The sequence below is a fragment of the Hyalella azteca genome, unplaced genomic scaffold (assembly GCF_000764305.2).
Source record: "Hyalella azteca isolate HAZT.00-mixed unplaced genomic scaffold, Hazt_2.0.2 contig7398, whole genome shotgun sequence".
In the NCBI taxonomy this organism is placed as follows: Eukaryota; Metazoa; Arthropoda; class Malacostraca; order Amphipoda; family Hyalellidae; genus Hyalella; species Hyalella azteca.
In genome coordinates this window covers 698,192-723,033 of record NW_025937524.1, presented here as the reverse complement: position 1 = coordinate 723,033, position 24,842 = coordinate 698,192, and the positions used below count along the sequence as shown (strand labels likewise).

Here is a 24,842-nt window from a genome sequence, read left to right as displayed (position 1 = left end):
AATAGAGTTTAGATGTTCTTGTATAATTTAACTCTTCAGCGTGCCTCTGGCATCACGCATGCCGTGCATGGCAACTTCTCGGGGTCACGCAGCCAAGAGCTGGTTGTGTCCCGGGGCCGTTCTCTGGAGCTCCTCAGGCCAGACCCCAACACTGGCAAGGTGAATTTATGATATTTTCGACAATTATTCTAATTTTTCATCAAAACTTGAATTATTAGCAGTTAGCAAAACATACCAAACTTAGAAAAATCATTTTAGCTGCAGTTTGTAACTTAAAATAGTAGGGCTAGAAGTTTTTGCTTCAAAAATGAGTAATAATACAGAAATAACAATCAAATGATAACTAGTATACCTTTATCTCAATATAACATTCTGGAAACCTGGGTCTTCTAAAATTGTTATATCAAATTTAATGAAATGTTGATCTGATGAATTTTCACATGTGGAATCAAGGAATAGCTTTAGATATATACCTACTGCAGATGTTCAATATGCTATCTTCTATTACTAATATGTTATCTTCTATTACTAACATGTTATCTTCTATTACTAATATGTTATCTTCTATTACTAATATGTTATTAATTTTAAAGTAAAGGTTTGTGGCATACCAGTAATTTTAAAGTAAAGGTTTGTGGCATACCAGTAATTTTAAAGTAAAGGTTTGTGGCATACCATTGTTATTGCTGTGTGTAATTTTAATCTTATATCTTATGGCCATGACAAGTTGAATGAAAAAACAGAGTGTCTCCAGTTAGATTTTAATTAAAAATTAGTTCTTGTTATTTTTGTATTTATAGCTGGTTATCAAAATATTGGACTGAATTCTGCTAATTTTATCTTGGCAAATAAAGGCAATGCCATTAGAGTGAAATAAAGGCAATGTCATTTGAGTGAAATATAGTCAATGTCATTAGAGTGAACTAAAGGCAATGCCATTAGAGTAAAACACATAAATTCATACATTGCCTAATTGCCTAATTTTTAGCACATAAAATATGTATTCTTTTCCCTAAGGTATTTTCCCTTTTTAAAGTATTTTTTAAAGTATTTAAAGTATTTTCCCTTTTTCTGTATTTTAAAACTTGTATGATTATTATATATAACTGAAGCCCTACCTAATGTTATGAGGAAAGATTTGCACTGTCATGCTTCTTAATATGACACATATATACTGTTAAAAAAAAAACGGTGAAAAAAACAGTCCCACTGGCGTTCTAGTGGCCGGTCGCCCCGTGAAAATAAACAGTTTCGCCGTTTTTATCAGATGTTTTACGGATTTCTAGCGTTAAATTAGAATAAAAACGGCGACTAGGTGTTTCCTTTCATGTGCCGACCGGCCACTGAAACGCCGGTAATACCGTTAATGCCGGTAATACCGTTAACGGTAATTTTTCTAACAGTGCATACTTAGTATAACTGCAGAAATTAGTACTATAGGTAGGTTGGCGGAATTTGTTCCTATGAGTAGGTTTCATTGAAGACCAGAAAATTTGTTTTATTGGCAATTTCCTTATTAGTTTTATTCATTATATCAAACAATATTTTCTGTTTGCACTGGTAAATAAAAAATCAAGACTTATGGACATTTTTATTTCATTAATGTTTCCATTTACCAGTGCAAACAAAAAAATATTATGCGATGTATTGAAAGAACTGATGATAAATTGTCAATAAAACCTCTGGTCTTCAATGAAACCTACTTAGTATGACATGTATATGTTGGCTCCAAGTACCACATAATTTTTTCTACATGACTAAACACATTTTGGTTATTATTTAAATTTGATTTCCCTTTCAGACTACATTGTGGTTGGATCGGACTCAGGCCGTATTTCTATCCTTGAATACAATGCTGCCAAGAACCAGTTCGACCGAATACACTTGGAAACTTTCGGCAAGAGTGGCTGCCGCCGCATTGTGCCGGGCCAATACCTTGCTATTGACCCCAAGGGGCGAGCTGTCATGATAGGTAAGGGGTTCACATTAACTATAATAACAAGAAGGAAGGAACCATTACCTTGCTATTGATCCCAAGGGGCGAGCTGTCATGATAGGTAAGGTGTTCACATTAACTATAATAACAAAGAGGTAATACCTTCAGTCTGTTGCAGCTTTAAACATTGCATCTTTTTATCTGAAGTGATAAGTCGTCTATTTATGGCTATTGAATGTACCATTATACTGCTGTAGTTCATATAGTATGCCTATTATATCTTGGTATCTTAGCATTTGCTCATCACTATGTTGTATCAGTTAAGCAATAAAGAACAAATTAAGAGATGGCTCGTCTGCTGTCTTTTTGAAATACAAAGTATAGGAGAATTTGATGTAGTACCCCCATCAACCTCACATGATTGCTTGCACACTTATGAGGGCTCTCACATTGCTTTGTTGATATAAATATTTGTGATATTGCCAAACATGTCATAGTTACATATGGTGTTATTGCAGGTGCTGTGGAGAAGCAAAAGCTTGTGTACATCCTAAACAGAGACGGACAAGCACGTCTGACCATCTCATCGCCCCTGGAGGCGCACAAGAGCAACACTCTCGTGTATCACGTCGTGGGTGTCGACGTGGGCTTCGAGAACCCACTCTTTGCCTGTCTGGAAATAGATTATGAGGTAAACACTTATGTTTATGTCATAGATTATGAGGTAAACAAGCAACACTCTCGTGTATCATGTCGTGGGTGTCGACGTGGGCTTCGAGAACCCACTCTTTGCGTGTCTGGAAATAGATTATGAGGTAAACACTTATGTTTATATAATAGATTATGAGGAACACTTATGTTTATGTAATAGATTATGAGGTAAACACTTATGTTTAGGTAATAGATTATGTTTATGTAATAGATTATGAGGTAAACGCTTATGTTTATGTCATAGATTATGAGGTAAACACTTGTGTTTAAGTAATAGATTATGTTTATGTCATAGATTATGAGGTAAACACTTATGTTTATGTAATAGATTATGTTTATGTCATAGATTATGTTTATGTCATAGATTATGAGGTATAGTTTTATCTTGGCAACTACAGTTCTGCAAGTTGGTTGAGAAGCATGTGAATTTATCCAATAAGAAATAAACAACATTATTTCATCTCTTAAACCCAGGAATGTTAGGTAGTTTTTTTGTGTAGTATTCATTCCTTTTCAAATAATGAGAAATTGATTTATTAATTGCTATGAGTGATAGTTGTCTGCTCCATGCCGGTTTGCCACATGGCTATTTTTTGTGGCTATTTTTGGCACATGGCAAAATGTGGCACATGGCAAAATGTGGCACATGGCAAAATGTGGCACATGGCAAAATTTTTGGCAAAAAATGTGGCTATTTTTGCCACATGGCTATTTTGGCTATTCCCAAACCAACCTTTGCTGGCTTGAAACAACTTACCACTTGTTGCAACCAATATACTTAAAATATTTTTTTCTACAAACAAATGGGTGCTTAATAGGATTTAACTCGAATTTGATTGCAAATAGATAACTTTATTTGGCAATTTTTCACATTTTTAGGTCAAAATATCATTTCGTCGACGTCTATAACATTCAAAACCCTAGATACAGCTGTAGTTTGAAGCCATGTTGCTTTTTAATACATGGATCATTTCTGCTACCTTTGACTTTATCCCTTTGATATAACTTTGTTCATAAACTTACTGTCAAGATCAAACTTTGGATGTTATAATGATAAGGGATTTCTTGATTTGTTTGCATTGCTGAATTACTGTAACATTAATTACTGAATTATTGTAACATATTTGTTTGCATTGCAGGAGCCTAACACTACAGTGTGTTGCAGGAGTCTAACATCACTGTGTGTTGCAGGAGCCTAACATCACTGTGTGTTGCAGGAGTCTAACATCACTGTGTGTTGCAGGAGTCGGACACAGACCCCAGTGGGGAGGCAGTACACCGCACGCAGCAGACCCTCACCTTCTATGAGCTAGACCTCGGGCTGAACCACGTCGTCCGCAAGTACCACGAGCCTCTCGAGGAGCACGCAAACTTCCTTATCGCCGTGCCCGGTCTGTTGTGTTGCTAAATTTAATTTATTTAATATTTTAAATTAATATTTAAAAGTTTTTAATCATTTTTAAATTTAAATTTAATATTAATATGTAATTCAAGTACCACGAGCCTCTCGAGGAGCACGCAAACTTCCTTATTGCGGTGCCCGGTCAGTTGTTCGCTCTCATGGCTTGCTGTATTGTGAACTTGCTTTTTAGTGCATTTTCTCATTAATAACTAGCTTTTTAGCGCATTTTCTCATTTATTGAAAAAATGCGCTATTGTACTCGTCATGTCCGTCCGTCTGACCGTCCGTGACTTCACGTTTTTGTCGACGCGAAATGCGCTCTCTGTCACTCACTGCAGTGAGTACCGAGTTATATTTTTTTATTATTAAGGATTATGCCTTCTCAATTATCCGTATTATAACTGCCAGTATTATGACTAGTGCTCTTTTATCCTCTACGATGATAAGTTCATCAATTTCCTGTCATTTTGCTATTTAAAATAAAATAAATGTAAGATCTATTACCATTTGCTTTGACTGGGATATTTACTATATTGCTGGTCGTACATCTAAACAAGTGTTAATATGAGGGACCTTGTTGAACGGAGAGGAATTTATTGCTAATTGTAGGCATGATTATTTCAGGCGGCAACGACGGACCATCAGGCGTGCTTGTTTGTTCTGAGAACTACATCACTTATAAGAACCTGGGGGACCAGCCTGACATCCGCTGCCCCATCCCACGCAGGAGGGTGAGTGTCTTAAGGGACAGTGTCGTGGGTGTACTACATCACTTATAAGAACCTGGGGGACCAGCCTGACATCCGCTGCCCCATCCCCCGCAGGAGGGTGAGTGTCTTGAAGGGACAGTGTCATGGGTGTCAGCTCCCTGTGAAGGTTTAATTAAGGTTTTTTGTAATATAATGTTTTTAAATAGGTTTTTTGCTCTCCCCTGGAGGTTTTTCCCCCACTTTTATACTAAGCTTCTCTCAAGACTAAATTGAATGGAAGTTATTGTTTGTATTTGTAAAATAAGAAAAATAGAATCCATTTGCAGCTGTATATAGCCCTGCATTATGTTTATGTTGATCACTTCAGAACGATTTGGACGACCCAGAGCGCGGCATGATCTTCATCTGCTCGGCCACTCACAAGACGCGCACCATGTTCTTCTTCCTGGCACAGACCGAGCAGGGCGATATCTTTAAGGTTAGGTTATCCTTAAGATGATATCTTTAAGGTTAGGTTATCTTTAGGGTGGTGTTATCTTTAAGATGATATCTTTAGGGTGATGTTCTTCCTGGCACAGACCGAGCAGGGAGATATCTTTAAGGTTAGGTTATCTTTAAGGTGGTGTTATCTTTAGGGTGATGTTATCTTTAGGGTGGTGTTATCCTTAAGATGATATCTTTAAGGTGTTCTTCTTCCTGGCTCAGACCGAGCAGGGAGATATCTTTAAGGTGGTATTATCTTTAGGGTGTTATCTTTAAGATGATATCTTTAAAGTGATGTTCTTCTTCCTGGCACAGACCNTAATTGAACATGGTTGTCAATAGTTGCTGTAACTTGCCCCCAGATCGCAATAATTGAACATGGTTGTCAATAGTTGCTGTAACTTGCCCCCAGATCGCAATAATTGAACATGGTTGTCAATAGTTGCTGTAACTTGCCCCCAGATCGCAATAATTGAACATGGTTGTCAATAGTTGCTGTAACTTGCCCCCAGATCGCAATAATTGAACATGGTTGTCAATAGTTGCTGTAACTTGCCCCCAGATCGCAATAATTGAACATGGTTGTCAATAGTTGCTGTAACTTGCCCCCAGATCGCAATAATTGAACATGGTTGTCAATAGTTGCTGTAACTTGCCCCCAGATCGCAATAATTGAACATGGTTGTCAATAGTTGCTGTAACTTGCCCCCAGATCGCAATAATTGAACATGGTTGTCAATAGTTGCTGTAACTTGCCCCCAGATCGCAATAATTGAACATGGTTGTCAATAGTTGCTGTAACTTGCCCCCAGATCGCAATAATTGAACATGGTTGTCAATAGTTGCTGTAACTTGCCCCCAGATCGCAATAATTGAACATGGTTGTCAATAGTTGCTGTAACTTGCCCCCAGATCGCAATAATTGAACATGGTTGTCAATAGTTGCTGTAACTTGCCCCCAGATCGCAATAATTGAACATGGTTGTCAATAGTTGCTGTAACTTGCCCCCAGATCGCAATAATTGAACATGGTTGTCAATAGTTGCTGTAACTTGCCCCCAGATCGCAATAATTGAACATGGTTGTCAATAGTTGCTGTAACTTGCCCCCAGATCGCAATAATTGAACATGGTTGTCAATAGTTGCTGTAACTTGCCCCCAGATCGCAATAATTGAACATGGTTGTCAATAGTTGCTGTAACTTGCCCCCAGATCGCAATAATTGAACATGGTTGTCAATAGTTGCTGTAACTTGCCCCCAGATCGCAATAATTGAACATGGTTGTCAATAGTTGCTGTAACTTGCCCCCAGATCGCAATAATTGAACATGGTTGTCAATAGTTGCTGTAACTTGCCCCCAGATCGCAATAATTGAACATGGTTGTCAATAGTTGCTGTAACTTGCCCCCAGATCGCAATAATTGAACATGGTTGTCAATAGTTGCTGTAACTTGCCCCCAGATCGCAATAATTGAACATGGTTGTCAATAGTTGCTGTAACTTGCCCCCAGATCGCAATAATTGAACATGGTTGTCAATAGTTGCTGTAACTTGCCCCCAGATCGCAATAATTGAACATGGTTGTCAATAGTTGCTGTAACTTGCCCCCAGATCGCAATAATTGAACATGGTTGTCAATAGTTGCTGTAACTTGCCCCCAGATCGCAATAATTGAACATGGTTGTCAATAGTTGCTGTAACTTGCCCCCAGATCGCAATAATTGAACATGGTTGTCAATAGTTGCTGTAACTTGCCCCCAGATCGCAATAATTGAACATGGTTGTCAATAGTTGCTGTAACTTGCCCCCAGATCGCAATAATTGAACATGGTTGTCAATAGTTGCTGTAACTTGCCCCCAGATCGCAATAATTGAACATGTTTGTCAATATTGCCTCCAGATCGCAATAATTGGTAACTTGCCTCCAGATCGCACACCTTGGAGACGATGACGACGAGCCGGAGTTCAGCTCCATCATGCCCCTGGAGGAGGGCGACACTTTCTTCTACGGCCCCCGCGCGCTGCTCAATCTCGTGCTCGTAGACGAGCTCGACTCCCTCTCACCCATCATGGCTGCTCAGATCGCCGATTTGGGTGAAGTTTGGATTTATTTATTTATACATTTATATAGTGTTGAATCAATCCTTTTACAGAAAACATTATCCTCTTCATTTAATATTACTTGCCCAGATTAATAGTTTTGAATTAATACTTATAAAGTAAACATTATCCTCTTCATTTTATATAACTTGGTAAACGTGGTACAAGATTTATAGTGTTGAATCAATACTTATAGGTACAGATAACATAATCTTCTTCATTTTATATTACTTGGTAAACGTGAATCAATGAAGAGTATAATATTTACTTTATAAATATAAAAACGTGGTACGGCATTACAGCGAACGAGGACAGCGTGCAGGTTTACGCAGCCTGCGGGCGCGGTGCACGCAGCAGCCTGCGCGTCCTGCGGCACGGTCTGGAGGTCGCAGAGATGGCCGTGTCTGAGCTGCCGGGCAACCCTACGGCCGTGTGGACCGTTAAGCGCAGGGCTGAAGGTGGGCAGGCTGAGGCTGGTGGTGGGCAGGCTGAGGCTGAAGGTGGGCAGGCTGAGGCTGGTGTTCCCTCCCGCTACTCCCAACACATCTGAGTTCCTTCCCGCCACTCCCAACACATTTGAGTTCCCTCCCGCTACTCCCAACACATCTGAGTTCCCTCCCGCCACTCCCAACACATCTGAGTTCCCTTCCGCCACTCCCAACACATTTGAGTTCCCTCCCGTCACTCCCAACACATTTGAGTTCCATCCCGCTACTCCCAACTCATCTCAGTTTCCCAGCCCGTCACTCCCAACACATCAGAGTTCCCAGCCCGTTACTCTTCCTTTCCCATGTTCCAGCAGAGGCTCAGAAACACCTCTTCTCATTTGCATGAGGGTCCCATAAACCCGGACCAATTTCCCGACTCTGGTTTGTTTTCATTTCAAGAGGCTAGAAGCAATTAAAAACAAGGCACTTGAACACGCGTTAATGTGCCCATAGCTTTCGGTGGAGCTTGTTACTTCTGGTGGATTCATTTGCTGCTTCAAGTGACCTACCCCCAAGCAAAATCAAGCAAAATCTAACGCAAGCAACGTTTCCGTAAGATTATTATTGAAGTAAGATTATTATTGATATTATTGAAGTGTGAAAACGGTCTTACATTAAGATATTCAGTGAAAATTAAGGCCATGTTTAAGCAGAAACATTTTCTGCGGTAAAAATTGTCAAGGTAATGTTGGCGTGAAAACAAACAAAACGAATACATGTAATGAAGGATGGAAACTGGATAAAGTTCTCAGAAGAGGAAGTCAGAGAGGGAAAAAATGCGAGGAAAGTTAGAGGTATAAAAATGTACAACGAAGTCGTAATTGAACAAATTAGTGTATTACAACGCCTTGAGTTTCACAATAACATACAGGTTGTTGCAGGTCAATGTAAATAGTGCAGTATTTAAATAATAATATCGGATTATTTATTTGAAATATAAAAAAGTATTTATGTAGGGAAGGAGTATGAATGAACTGAAAATTTTGAAGGGCAAAGAAGTAAAAAATAAAGGGTGTATAAATAAGCGCCATAAGCAAGAAAATATAGAGGAGAATAGTAAAGAGATTAACGGGAGTGTGGAAAGGTGGGGAAGAGACTGGGGTGTGGAGGCTGAGGGGAGGTGGGGAGGCTGAGGGGAGGTGGGGAGGCTGAGGGGAGGGGAGGAGGCTGGTGAGAGGGAAGGTGGGCAGGCTGAGGCTGGTGGTGGGGAGGAGGCGGAGGGGGGGTGGGGAGGTGGGGAGGCTGAGGCTGGGATAAGAGGGCTGAGGCTGGGATAAAGAGGCTGAAGGTGGGCAGGCTGAGGCTGGGATAAGGAGGTGCTGAGGCTGGAGGTGGGGAGGTGCTGAAGCTTAAGCAGGGGGGTTGGTGAAGCAGGAGGTGGGTAAGTGGTAGTAAACATATTATGTTATGATCATCTCTGGGCAGACCAATACGACGCCTACATCATCGTATCATTATCTGTGGGCAGACCAATACGACGCCTACATCATCGTATCATTATCTGTGTGCAGACCAATACGACGCCTACATCATCGTATCATTATCTGTGTGCAGACCAATACGACGCCTACATCATCGTATCATTATCTCTGGGCAGACCAATATGACGCCTACATCACATATTATGTTATGATGATCTGTGGGCAGACCAATACGACGCCTACATCACATATTATGTTATGATGATCTCTGAGCAGACCAATACGACGCCTACATCATCGTATCGTTCCCCAACGCTACGCTGGTGCTCAGTATTGGCGAGACCGTCGAGGAGGTCACAGACTCGGGCTTCCTGGGCACCACACCGACGCTCGCCTGCTCCCAGCTCGGCGAGGACGCCCTTGTGCAGGTCTCTTGTGTCTTGCTGTATAGTATACAACCATGTTGTGTTGTATCTTGTGTCTTACTGTATATAACATGTTGTGTTATGTTTATGTTTGCTATATATAACCATGTTGTGTTATGTGACGCCGACGTGATGTTATGTATTGTACACATGTTTTGTGACGCTCGTTCCCAGCTCTGCGAGGACCCCGTTGTGCATGTCTCCTATCTTCTGTAGTGCGCAGGTTTTCCGTCAAATCATCGATAATTCACCTTATATTCTGAGAAATGTATGATAAATCCTTTGTCTAAAGTTGTTAGGCCTTAGTCTGGCGCATATTGGACTGGTGTTCACGTTTTGGAGCCATGGCCTATAACTTCAAAAAAAGTTAAGAGATCGTAAGTTCATCAGCCAATCATTGACGGCCTTTCAAGCAAAATCCACCAATCATAGACAAGAAAATAGAGCGTAAGTAATTACGTTCAATTAGCGAATTTTGAAAGTATCGCCCCAGATCTCTAAAGTTGTTTACTTCACGTCGAAATGCGCGCTATAAATTTTTCGGCATTTGAGCGCAACATGACTCCATCAGAGTAGAGAAGAATATTGCACTGTTATAGTAAGCTGCTTTTCAACTGACCTTTCGACTGGTTAAGATGATAAAATGACTGACGTTATGTCATTGCTGCTGCAATATGCCTGAACAATGAGACGTTATGGCTCTACATTAGACGGACGTGTAAATGCACTACAACGAACATGACACGGCCGTCATAGAAATAAGTTTATTGAGCAGAACATGCACTTACATGTTATTTACAACAGAACATGCACTTACATGTTATTTACAACAGAACATGCACATGTTATTTACAACAGAACGTGCACTTACATGTTATTTACAACAGAACATGCACTTACATGTTATTTACAACAGAACATGCACTTACATGTTATTTACAACAAAACATGCACTTACATGTTATTTACAACAGAACATGCACTTGCATATTTTTTAGAACAGAACATGCACTTACATGTTATTTACCACAGAACATGCACTTACATGGTATTTAGAACAGAACATGCACTTGAATGTTCTTCACTGGACGCTGATTGTCAGCCACTACAACGAACATGACACGGCCGTCCTAGAAATAACTTTATTGAACAGAACATGCACTTACGTGTTATTTACCACAGAACATGCACTTACATGTTCTTCACTGGACGCAGATTTACCCGGACGGTATCCGGCACATCAGAGCGGACCGGCGGGTGAACGAATGGAAGGCGCCGGGCAAGAAGACGATCGTGCGATGCGCTGTCAACCACCGGCAGGTCGTCATCGCCCTCACTGGGGGCGAGATCGTCTACTTTGAGATGGATCCTGTGAGTTGTGCACTGATTATATAAATAATTACTAATAACTAATACTTTGAGATGGATCCTGTGAGTTGTGCACTGATTATATAAATAATTACTAATAACTAATACTTTGAGATGGATCCTGTGAGTTGTGCACTGATTATATAAATAATTACTAATAACTAATACTTTGAGATGGATCCTGTGAGTTGTGCACTGATTATATAAATAATTACTAATAACTAATACTTTGAGATGGATCCTGTGAGTAAATACTTTGAAAATAAATAGTTAGAAGTTGTAACTAAACATAATAAACAGTTAGAACTTATAACTAATACTTTGAGATGGATCCTGTGAGTAAATAGTTAGAAAATAAATAGTTAGAAGTTGTAAGTAAACATAATAAATAGTTAGAACTTTGAGATGGATCCTGTGAGTAAATAGTTAATATAAATATTTAGAAGTTGTAACTAAACATAATAAACAGTTAGAACTTGTAACTAAACATAATAAACAGTTAGTACTCGTAACTAATACTTTGAGATGGATCCTGTGAGTTGTGCAGTGATAAAATAAATAGTTAGAGCTTATAACTAAACATAATAAACAAATAGAACTCTTAACTAAACCTAATTCAGCTATAGAGCATATTATTTCAAGCTCACTTGTAGATAATTGTTTCGAGCACTTACCTAAATCTTATTCAGCTATTTCACACTACATATCTTGCATATTTCATACTACACATGTTTAATATTTCACACCACATTGCTCCCACATTCACACCACATTGCCCACACATTCACACCACATTGCTCGCACATTCACACCACATTGCCCACACATTCACACCACATTCCTCACACATTCACACCACATTGCCCACACATTCACACCACATTGCCCACAGAGCGGGCAGCTGAACGAGTACACGGAGCGCAAGGAGATGAAGAGTGACGTGATCTGCATGGGCGTGGGACGCGTGGCGGCGGGGGAACAGCGCTGTCGCTTCCTGGCCGTCGGTCTGGCGGACACCACCGTCAGGATAATCTCCCTGGACCCTAACGTGAGTGTGTCTGACATCAGCCACCGTCAGGATAATCTCCCAGGACCCTAACGTGAGTGTCTGACATCAGCCACCGTCAGGATAATCTCCCAGGGGCCATACTTTCAAAACTCGCTAAGTGAACGTAAGTACTTACGCTCTATTTTCTTGTCTATGATTGGTGGATTTTGCTTGAAAGGCCGTCAATGATTGGCTGATGAACTTACGGTCTCTTGACTTTTTTGAAAGTATAGGCCCATTACCCTAATTCTAGAATTCGTTTTCTGCTTGCAAACAAATAACACAACAAATTTACTGCATTGACCTCCGGGAATCTTCAACGTCACATGATAAGGTTTCGCCGCCCTGTAATGCATTTAATTTTTCCACTCAAATTCAGTGTAAAAAATAAATTTTTCTCTAGATTATTTAGAAATTTTCACCTTCTTCACTGTATTGTTGAGTATAATTTGCCCAAAATATGTTGAGTATATTTAAAGCATTGAATCGTTTGTTGAGCAGGACTGCCTGACAGTGCTGGGCATGCAGGCGCTACCTGCGCTCGCTGAGAGCCTCAGTATCCTGGAGATGGGAGGCGGTGACGTGGGCGCTGAGGGGGAGACGCTCCAGCCCCAGCACTCGACGCTCTACCTCAACATTGGCCTCCAGGTCTCCTGGTGATAAGACCTTGGTGATAAGACCCAGGTCTTATCACCAAGTTCTTGTAGCGCACTGCCATATTTCTTTGTATTTACGCGAAATTTGCGATGCTGCTGTCACGTTTAGGTCTGAAAAATCGGTATATTATCAAGTACTATGTATGTATTATCACTAAGTCGCACTGCTATATTTCTTTGAATTTACCCAAAATTTGCGATGCTTCTGTCACGTTTAGGCCTTAAATTTCAGTATATTATCATGTTCTATTTATTATCCTCAAGTTGTCGTAGCGAACTGCGATGTTTCTTTGTATTTACGCATAATTTGTGATGCTGCTGTGACGTTTAGGTCTGAAAAATCAGTATATTATCATGTAAAATCAGTAACGAAGCTTGCCAGGGATATGCGGCTGCGATACGATAACAAGAGCGATTATGCCGACGAGTTCCATCCTCTACAGAATGAATTACCTTTATTTCAAGTCAAAAGTCGGTCACGCATAAACCCTAATGTTCTCGGGTGCAAGAAGCGCGCTACCTTCTCCTGAGAAATTAATTCTGGACTTCAATCAATAATGGATATTTTTAATCACTTCTTCCGTCGTCTTCACGTCTCGATTCTGGCTAAATAGAATTTGTATTCTCTCCTACCTTTTTTTCTTACTATTAAACTTCTTCATAGCTCTCTTAATGTGCCAGACGCCAGGATAATGGTTTCACAGAATAAGAATAATACCTAATCATAATATAGTTGTATTATATATGTTATTCGTTTGTGAATTATCACATGAAAGTTATTTGAATTGTTTTATATTTTCCGTGACTGGTGCAGAACGGAGCACAATAATAATCATAATATAGTTTATTTATATAGGTTACTGTGTTGTAAATTATTACATTAAGGTTATTCGATATGTATTTTATTTGCCGTGACTGGAGCTTAATGTTGTGTAGAACGGAGCACAATAATAATCATAATATAGTTTCTTATATATGTTATTTGTTTGTAAATTAATTACATAAAGATTATTTGAAATGTATTATATTTTCCATGACTGGAGCTTAATGTTGTGCAGAACGGAGCACAATAATAATCATAATATAGTTTATTTATATAGGTTACTGTGTTGTAAATTATCACATAAAGGTTATTTGAAATGTATTATATTTACCCTGACTGGAGCTTAATGTTGTGCAGAACGGAGCGCTACTGCGCACAGTGCTGGACTCGGTGACGGGCGACATGTCGGACACGCGGTCCCGCTACCTCGGCCCCAAGCCCGTCAAGCTCTTCAGGATCTCCATGCAGGGATCTGAGGCCGTGCGTTATTTATCTCATCATTTGCCTTACGTTGTGGCATTAGATAATTGTATTAATTGTGTTACGTTGTGTTGCTGCGGTTTGTATCGTGCTGTTGGCTCTGTACTGTATGGCTAGACTGCTATCATTTCTGTGACATCAGTAACAACTGTATTGCCAAATACCGGTCTAGGGAACAGGACTGCACTGCGAGCCATATTTATTCCTTCTTTCAAATATTGATTAACTTATGAATTATTTATCATGCCGTTTGGAGTGTACTTGAATTAGAGCTTTGGGGTGGAAAACCTTAAGATATTTCAGATATTTTTGAACGCTATAATACATACGCGAAGTTTTGAGGTAAGGAGTATGACTATGACAAGCCACAACTAATACAAGATGATAGCTAGCAGCACTATGACAAGCTGTGCTGCTGTCACTACATTACTCCCCCCACAGGTGCTGGCCATGTTGTCGCGCTCCTGGCTCTCCTACTACTACCAGAACCGCTTCCACTTGACGCCCCTGAGCTACGAGAGCCTCGCCTACGCCTCAGGCTTCTCATCAGAACAATGTCCTGAGGGCATCGTCGCCATCAGCGAAAACACGCTGCGTATTCTCGCCCTCGAGAAGCTGGGCGCTGCATTCAATCAGGTAAATTTAGTAGGTACATTGCTAGGCACTGTCTTGTGTGTTATTTGCATTCTAAGTTTTACCGTTTTACGAATCTTCTGAGCCAGAATAGTTTCGTTTTTTTTCAGTTTTTATTTAGACCGCTTCTCGTGAGAAATATTAGCAAATGTAAGCAACCTCTCTAGTACACACCTCGATTACTTTAATACAAGTGCTTTATTTGCACTCTGCTCTCAGGGATCTCACCCTCTCGAGTACACACCACGATTACTTTAATACAAGTGCTTTATTTGCACTCTGCTCTCAGGTCTCTCACCCTCTCGAGTACACACCACGATTACTTTAATACAAGTGCTTTATTTGCACTCTGTGCTCTCAGGTGTCTCACCCTCTCGAGTACACACCTCGATTACTTTAATATAAGTACTTTATTTGCACTCTGTGCTCTCAGGTCTCTCACCCTCTCGAGTACACACCTCGATTACTTTAATACAAGTACTTTATTTGCACTCTGTGCTCTCAGGTGTCTCACCCTCTCGAGTACACACCCCGCAAGTTCGTCATTCATCCAGAGAGCAGCCACCTCGCCATCATTGAGACGGACCACAACTGCTACACGGAGGAAACCAAACGGCAGAGGAAGCTGCAGATGGCTGAGGTTTGCACTTATTTTCATGGTCCCTTGTTATTATGTGCCAGAGTTTTTATTGAAGTTCGTGGAAGCAAGCTTCTGATATAGATGATTTTTATGCGTTATTGATTAGATTTCCCTTATCATTAATTTTATTGCTGCTATGTTTTTCATTGTAGTTGCACCGCAACAGAGTTCTTGTTTCTTACCGTCTCCAAAACTCCATATTAAATATTATAGATTATCATAACTCAACTAATAGATAATGAGAAAAATTATAATTAAAATTCACAGTTATTTACGTATGCATTGATAGCTTACGCCTGATCACACATGATCAAAATATCACAACTTGTACTGATTGTAAAGATAATCAATGTTGAGCCTTCCAAGCAGCAGAAAGCAAAGTAATATATTAGTTTACTTGTTGAAAATCTAGAAGAGAATTTGAACCTTACAGGAGCTTCGTGAGGCAGCGGGGGAGGAAGAGGCAGAGGTGGCGGAGAAGATGGCGGAGGCTCTGCTGTCGGAGCAGCTGCCGGACTCTGTGTTTGGGTCGCCCAAGGCAGGACCCGGCATGTGGGCCTCCCTGCTGCGGGTCATGGAGCCCATCCAGGGCACCACGCTGCACCTGCAGCGATTTGAGCAGAACGAAGCCGCCTTCAGGTGCGTAGCTTTACTTGCCACTAGACAGCGCTTACTCGAAAACTTCTTGTCTATCAGAGCTTTAGTTTATGCTCATTTATGTTCAGTATTGCGGACATTGCACTTACTCGAGAACTTCTTGTCTATCAGAACTTTAGTTTATGCTCACTGCTGCTCAGTATTGCGGAAATTCTCAACTCTTTTTGTGACATTTGTTGTTCTGGCTGGCCATCAACGCGTCCACACTCTCGGTAAAGAGCCTAAAGATATACATGAGGCTCAAAAACCTTCAACAGTGGAAGTAGATATTGAAAAGCAGCAATAATAAATGCTTGGCAATAAGTCTGTGCTAGCTGGCAAAGTAGCTATTGAGGCTCGCGCGGCTTTGAAAAATTTAGATACAAGCCACGAAATTTAGTGGTGTCATTTGAGACACCTCTTGAGTGTAGAACCTCGATGAGTGAGCATCCTCTGGAGACTGAGCTTTAATCTTGCTTATCCCCCAGTGGAATCGAAGTGGGTACCGATCAAATTCCACTTTATTGTTTAACTCCGATTTTGTGTGGACCAAAGCCGGCCACCGGAGGGAGCATGTTATACAATATGCACCTCGACTATCATTTTGATGTAGCATTATGACAGACTAGAAAGCCGCACACCTTGTCTTGAAACTACAGTAGCATGAGGCTTTTAACGCTGTTCATCTTTTAGGTAATCTAAAAGAGATGTGCGTTTGACACTAACGATTTTTTGGTTACCGAATACTTTTTCAGGTATGATTGTTGCTCCTGGCATGCGGCATAAACGGGCTTGATTTGCAGCGTTAGTAAGTCCCCTATATAGACTCACGGTATAATGCGTGGTTTGTTTTGTGCAGCATCAACATCGTGAAATTCATCAATCACAGCGACCCTGACCAGCCGTTCCTTCTCGTCGGCACCGCCAAGGACTACATCCTGTCACCACGGCACGTCGACAGAGGTTACATCTACGTCTACAGGTCTGGCCGTTGTTCAATTGCAAGTTTTACTGTCGACATCAGGGCATGAAACCATGTAACTTACAATATAATGTATTGCACGAATCCATTGCTATTTGAGCTTGAAGCGTTTTAGGCGCTCCCTGTTACGGTTCATCGTTTTAAATGATGATATTAATGATGAACGGCATTCAAGTTTTTATTGGTCCTCATGCGGTACTGCAGTCAAAGTGTACCACGTTTCACTGTTGCTATGATGTATGCACATATTTAGAAAATATGTGCATACATCTTGCTGTATTGGTTTAATGAAATGGCGAAGTTGATTGAACTTGAAAAGCTGTTTAGACTGTTTAGGTGTGTCAAAGCTTTGAATGAATTCTGCGTAGCTTGTTGTGAATATTGCGGTATAATCTCATAACAGGTTCGTGAAGGAAGGCAGCGGGCTGGAGTTGGTGCACAGAACGGAGGTCGAGGACGTGCCCACCGCAATCTGCCCCTTCGGGGGACGAGTGCTCATCGGTGTTGGCAAGCTCCTCAGGATATACGACCTGGGCAAGAAAAAACTCCTCAGGAAGTGCGAGAATAAAGTGAGCTTCTTCTTGAGTAGGGCTTTTACTTCGATCTTATTTACTCTTCAGAAAATATAAAAAACCAAATTACCGGTGACAAAAGAAATCTAATAGAATGGTTTGCGAGCTCCGATTAATTTTGTTGTTTAATTTGCATTTGACAGATATATATAAAGTATGGACTTCTCAATAATCTTTACATTTCAATGCTATATGTACCAAACATTCATGTCCCTCATGCAGTCTTCTGGCGTTGCCTATGCTCGTCAGAAGTTCAATCGGATTCCATTTTCCTAGGGTAATTGTTCCTGACCTCATCGCCACAGAGCTCGCTGGGTCTGACTGCGGGTCTTAGTTACGGGGTTAAGTTGTTGTCTCTTTCTCTCTATGCCGATGTCTCTCGTAAGCGACCGCTTGTAAGAGTTATCTCGTTTCTAACGCTGCTTCTTCCTTCTCAGCCTCAGCCTGCCGGCCATTTGAGACCTTCCTGCCTTTGTGGGTGATGGATGATTTTTGATTTGAAAAGTTTACAATAATTGAGTCATTTCACCTTGCTGGTGTTGTTTATTCGTTACTTCCTGCACGGGATAGCTTGATAGCTAAAACCTTATTAAATCATGTGATAACTAAACTAAACTTTCATGTTCCAAACTAATGTTGAGCCTTCTTAACAGATAACAGATAGCAGATGACAACTTAACCTTCCGTTGAAGGTTTGCTGCTTTACTCCTCTTATGTTTTAACCTAACCTTAGTTTTATTCTCACGTGTCCCACAGCACATTCCAAATCTGATCGTGGATATCAAGAGTCGCGGAGAACGCGTGATCGTGTCAGACGTGCAGGAGTCCGTGTTTTATTTACGCTACAAGCGCCACGAGAACCAGCTCATCATCTTCATGGATGACACAAACCAACGCTGCATCACCACATCAATTCTACTCGATCACGACACCATTGCCTGCGCTGACAAATTTGGCAACATTGCAGTGGTATGTTGTGTGTAGCTTACCAATCAATTTATTTCTGTAACGGTTCTGTTATCGAATTTTTGTTATCATGTTTTGCAATATTGAAAATAAGTGTTGATGAATCATGAAGCATGTTAATAATCAATTTTGTGTTGCAATAAAGTTAAACACAAGAACATCACACATCTCAGATCCGTATTGGAAGTGACGTGTCCGACAACGTTGATGAAGACCCCACGGGTAATAAAGCGCTGTGGGACCGAGGTCTGCTCAATGGTGCTTCTCAAAAGGCTGACGTTGTGGCAAATTTCCACGTGGGAGAGACAGTGAACACGTTGGAGAAAGCAACACTCATCCCAGGCGGCAGCGAGAGTCTCGTCTACACAACTTTGAGTGGCACAATCGGCGTCTTGGTGCCTTTCACCTCCCGCGAGGACCACGAGCTCTTCATGAACCTTGAAATGCACATGCGTTCTGAGCACCCACCGCTTTGTGGCAGAGATCATCTTTCCTTCAGATCTTACTTTTTCCCAGTCAAAGTTAGTATATATTTACGTCGAGCTTTAAGTTTTAGATTGAAACATTGTCTTCTTTCGCTTTCCGCCTTACCATTTGAGTTTTTCTACAGATTAGTTCCACGTTACTTTTTCTTGCCATTGGTGGTAAATAATGTTCTAATTGGTTGAAATTGTTACTTATACTTTTCTAATATTAGTGATATTGACGATAGCTTGTTATTTTGGTACTTCAATAAAATATCACTTGCTGCTGATTACATTACATAGATATGTAATCATAGCTCTGTCGTGCATAATCGTGTTACAATCATAATCATCATAGCTATGTAGTACATAATCATGTACTACAATCATAATCATCATATCTCTGTAGTATATAACTTACTGAATTTCGTAACTTTTTTCCCAGAATGTTATTGACGGCGATCTGTGCGAGCAGTTCAACCTGGTAGAATCTACCAAGCAGCGAAGCATTTCTGATGATCTCGACAAAACTCCAAGCGAGCTTTCCAAAACTCTTGAAGACATCAGGACAAAATATGCTTTCTAAGCAAAAACCATGTACAACTATAGCATTAAAACATTTCTTTCTATTTTGTATTTTATTTTTCATCACGTGACATTTACGAGGCAATAAAAATATACATTTTGTGGGCTCCTTCCATATTACATGATTGTATCCAAACAAATGAATTATCTGGATTCAGTTGTTGTTACACCTAACTTGTTACCATGAACATGAAGAACAAAATGTTTGTATCCTCTGCTCCTCGCAATTTTTGCGAGCGATGAACATGAACTCTAAAATGTATTTCAAAGATTTTTCGACAGTGAAGACATCTTTCTTTGAGACTTTCCTCCTTGCGATTGTCAAATAATAAATTGTTTAGAGGGTTGCGAAAATGAACAATTCGAATAGATGAGCTAGTTTTTCAATAGAGAAAACCATAATATATTTGAAGTTCAAGTACCTAATTGCGGGGCTTTGATGCATATTGAATGACGTTGGTTTCAATGTTAACAGGTAAATTTTAAAATGCAGATTTCGGAATGAATTACGATTGATACTGGTATGAATTGTACAAGCATGCATTGAAATAATAATAATATCGGTTTCAGCGTTTATTCGGCATGGGCCTGTCGCCGACTCTCAACATCGCAGAATCTTCGTAGCTTTTTGCGGTCTCAGACACGCAACTCGTTCTTTCAATTTTGCTGTGCTTAACCGCCCGGCCTCCTCGCCGTTCTGACCAGAAACTGGCGCACAGTGCTGGGATCGAACGCGCACCTCCATGCTCCAATCATCATACTCTGAACTGTAACTACTGGTTACAGTTCCGAGTAGCAAGAAGGGTGTAATACAAGAAAGTTAGTAGGAAGTCTCATTTGTTGTAGAGTCTCGCTAAATTTAAGCACGCTGCTTCAACTTAATCGTTGCACAACAGCTCCTGTGGTAGAATGGCTCAGTCGGTGCACCCACCCCGAATGCAACAACGCTGACAGCAAATTTATTGAATTCCAAGGGAACCCCGAACCCTTTTAATAAATTAGTTTTGGTCACGATGGTTTGCATAGTGCGCTCTTCTATTAAAGCTGTTAAAGAAATAAATACCAAACCCGACAAATATCTAAACATAGTATAAGCGAAAATCGAGGAGAAAATCCGAAGTCCTAAAATTCATTTGAGATTTCTCGGGATTTAAGCATCAAAAAGAATTGCTATGACTTTTTTTATTTTATAAGGGCTTAGAGCCAACTTTTTATTAAACAATAAAAAGAAAAAAAACACTCACTGCACAAACATAATATAGTATGTTTTAAGTTCATGGCTGTGATAGGCAGCTCTATTCTATTGTTTTGAAACAAATTATTCCCCTATTACAAATGATTTAGAAGAAAAGATGAATGTCCCTATTATAAGAAAGAAATGTCATCTTCCTCTTGTCGGCTTTCCATCGGACCGGAGACAACCTTCCTCTATGACATGGGACTGAATACTGATGATAGTGAACGTTGTCCAATTGGGGGACAACCCCACATCCTCAATAAACAAATAACGTTGTCCAATACAAGCTCTCAGCCTCTCAGGACCAACGGGCAAAGGTCGTCCTCGAGGTCGACCTGTGGCTTTAGTCTACCCAGTGTCGACACCTCGAAAAGAAGAAGGTAGTGAACGTTGTGTTGGTCCAGTCGGGGCAGTCCCAGTGTACACATAACATAGGGATCTCGGCGCTGAAGTGTAGGCCTGATGTGGCCTGGCGCCGATTCTTTTTCTTTTCGTGCCTTGTTCACAGAAGATCTAAATTCCAAAATCGTGTCATTTGACCGGATCTTTTCACGACTGACGATAGTTTGAAGTAGCTGCTAGTGCTAGACTTCCAGTCTTCCACCGAGTTCGATAAGGTGCTAGGCATTTCAAATCTGAACATTTATTTTTCCATAGCTTTATCTACCTAGTAGGCTAGTAGTCTGTTCTTGAACGCGTTCATACTTGGATCCCATTGTACAAGTTCTTGTAAGAAGTAAATGATTGATTTTTTTGTTTGCAAATTGCTGTTTTCTCCATCCCCTGCAAATTAATTTAATTCTGAATTGCAAGTAAATTAGCGATGCCATGCGGTTACTAGTGACGAATGTAGGTAATGAATCAAATAAGAAATAGCTTTTCAAATAATTCGGTAGCTACATGTTAATTATGTTGTAAACTTGTAAGGAGAGGCTTGGTAAGTTGGTTCCACTAAGTTTAATAGCCTACTGATATTGAAGAGGTTTGCAGTATGGCTTTGGTTTGTTATATAAGGAAATTTTAGCACTGCTAGTGCTAAGGCGCTAACAACAAACTAAAATGCGGATATGCAACATAGCACATGATGAAAGGGGATTATAGTAGGGTTGGCTAATGACAGGGTTGCCTGCCAATTTGCCAATTAGAAAGAGTCAAAGGCCATCTGCCCACCACAGGCACATATGCCCTGCCCCTGGATCATGCTGGATATAATCAAGTTAATCAAATATGAACTAGCTAATCATTGTAATGGACCATCTTGATTCCTGGCTCCTGCCTTCCGCTTCTGGAATGTAGCTTTCAACACTTCTGGACAATCATATAGCCAGGCTGGGAGGTGGGAGCCAATTGCCACCAGTGACCAGTCTACCAGACAGAATCATGAATGAATCAATTAAATTAGATAGAATGGCCTAGCATTGTCTGCCGAACCATGAAAAAATTCTGCACCACTAGGCACTCTGAAGTCTGACGTAGCAAATAATAATCAGAATGGAATTCTAAGACTAGTGGTTTACTTAAAAAAAGCATTCCACCCTGTGACCCTAAAAGAAAATGTTCCATGCAACTAGAAACAGGTTTGCAGCCAATTGCACTTTTGCAGGCTATAAAAAATGGCTTTGGCATGAAAAAAATGTCAGGCAACACAGAGAACGTTCAACGTCCCACTCCCAACATTGTTGATTGTGCCTGTTTTATTTATTTAAAAAACATTTAGCTATATCACCTATTTATTGCATCAGCTTTCAAACTGAGGAGAAACTTGTTGGCAATTGGAGGAACTTATCGAAGAAAAGGCAATGCAGTACATGACAATTGCATGACTCAGTTCAGTTGACTCAACTGACTAGATTAGACATTAGAGTACTAAAAAATTTAGAATTCAAACCTCAAGATTCTGTGAATTTTGATTTCTTCATTATTAAAACTTTGGAAGGCTCACAATACCGGTATATCACATATATAAAGTTTTCACTCGATTATCGTCTCAAAGTTTAGGAGCTTTATCTGCAGTTAATGTGCATTAGTTACCTCACCCACCGGGCACTGGTTGCATAATGAGAACTAACCAGCCACTAACCATCATTAGATTCCTGCCACCTTGTCTGTTGCACATGATTGATTCTCCATGCATGCATGCATGTATAACATTTATGAAGGTTATTAAACCTTTCTGTTGAATGTCAGTGACTGATAAATTTGTAATGTGGAAAATTTGTATCTATCATTTTTTCACAGGAGTATATTGATGGTTGGTATCCCTGCTACCTTCTTTGATATTGTCTTTTGTTTGGTTGGTATTCCTGATTGCAATGGAAGGAGTTTTCATGTCTCAGCTTATTGCACCAGTGATCAGTTTTGTATTTGTGGATTGAATCATCGGCAGTTTTTCATGTATTTGTGAGTTTACCGAAGGTTATTAAACCTTTCTGTTGAATGTCAGTGACTGATAAATATACATTGTGAAGATGTTATTCTTGCGATTTCCATCCAATAATGACATAACTACATTATTGTATTACGCACTTGAAATAAGTGTAGCATTATGAATTAATTAGTATCCATGCCTTAACATTGTGTGCATTTGAGGCAGTCCATTCTAGCTTTCTAACGCTCATTGATTGGATCCATCATCCTTGTTACTGTGATGATGTAAGCTCTGTTCTTTCTAATGAAACAGCTGTGGCAGCTTGCAGAGACTTGTCAGTGATGATGATCAGCTGAAAGTGGAGGTTTGCTGGCCTTTCCAGATTTTTGGATCATGCTTTCTGATTTGCTATGTTTACCAGTTAATATATTACCCCTCTGGAATTCCACAGTCCACACTGCGTAGCGTGCCGGAGCCTTGCAGCAAATGTCATATCCACCACCAAGCTTTCCATATCTAGGCCATGCGTGGTGGATGGTGCGTTGAACCAGCCCTCAGTCGGATGGCCACTCTTTGAAGGACAATGAATTTTGGAACAGAACTTCAACTATGCTATCTGAAACCTAACCTCAGATGCGGTGAATGTAAAATTACATAATTTAACGATGCCGGGAAGTCATTCGATCCACTGTCTGGTGGTGCATGGCAGGTTTTATGCAAGGCCAGAGGAGGACAAAGCCAAAAGGTTGCAGCCTTGAAGGCTGCTGTGCGTAAGTTCAAGTTTGAGCATTGGACCGGTGGCCAGGGTATGAAGTGATGCTTCAATGCAACATTCAGTGGTGGACAGCCATTCAACTCTATCTTGGTTATTTGACCTTGTGTCTGGGGGTGTAGAGCTCAAAATATTCAAAGCAGAATGATGGCAAGGGTTGGCTACAGATGGCAGGTTCCATTCACAGCTGATTGGTGGATGTCCGGACTCCAGAGAGATCCAAGGCATTCAATTCAGGGATTATTGGTTCACAAAATTAGTAGTGCATGGCTGCGCTCCCCTAATGATGCATATGGTAGTGATAGTCCACACTCCAAGTTAGCTAATGATGCATAGTCCACACTCCACACAACATTATGATAATCCAAGATATAATTACCAGGATATTGGTGAACTGAAGCCCTCATTAGATGTAACAGCACAATTACAGTAAAGCCTTCCTACAGTATAATGAATAAAAAATTCAAAGTCCTAAATGATAAGATCAATGTGGTTCAGTGTCATGTGCAAGTAAAAACATATATTCAAAAGACCATAAGTAAGAGGTCTCTAAATACCATGCCAGAGACAGCCATACAGGCAATGAGAAAATCAATCTATCAATCACAGTTTTTTTAAGGATGAGTTGATGAGACACCCAAAACACCAGTTCTCTTTTGCCCCATTTGTTGTTTCTAGAACATCCTAGGCCAAATAAAGCTGGTTTGATGTTGTAGGAATGGATATGTGGTTTATATTTTCTTTCCATTTGTTACTCAGATGCATTACATTTTCAGATACCCCAATCACAAATGATTGTTTGTTTTTGCATGGTAGTCTTGTTTTGTATCTTGAGTAATGTAATAACAGCTCCTTTTATTGTTATCAATGTTTTTTTACTGTATCCAGATCTCTAAGAATGATGGCACCATTTCATTGCTCATCAGTCCCTTGAA

The 24,842-nt window shown here is 40.3% G+C and overlaps 1 protein-coding gene across 1 annotated transcript; it reads left to right on the top strand.

Annotated features, from left to right (window-relative positions):
* LOC108673141 (splicing factor 3B subunit 3-like) lies at positions 1 to 19,574 on the top strand. Its single transcript, XM_018160925.1, is given in 21 exon segments — positions 1 to 182; positions 1,764 to 1,972; positions 2,455 to 2,627; positions 3,891 to 4,038; positions 4,674 to 4,780; positions 5,127 to 5,237; positions 7,172 to 7,337; positions 7,646 to 7,801; positions 9,529 to 9,680; positions 10,893 to 11,048; positions 11,938 to 12,093; positions 12,595 to 12,741; positions 13,930 to 14,052; positions 14,494 to 14,688; positions 15,191 to 15,325; positions 15,759 to 15,964; positions 16,821 to 16,943; positions 17,347 to 17,512; positions 18,272 to 18,484; positions 18,655 to 19,002; positions 19,391 to 19,574. Coding segments are annotated over 21 exon segments (3,501 nt in total). The 5' UTR covers positions 1 to 12; the 3' UTR covers positions 19,532 to 19,574.
* The last annotated feature ends 5,268 nt before the right edge of the window (positions 19,575 to 24,842 follow it).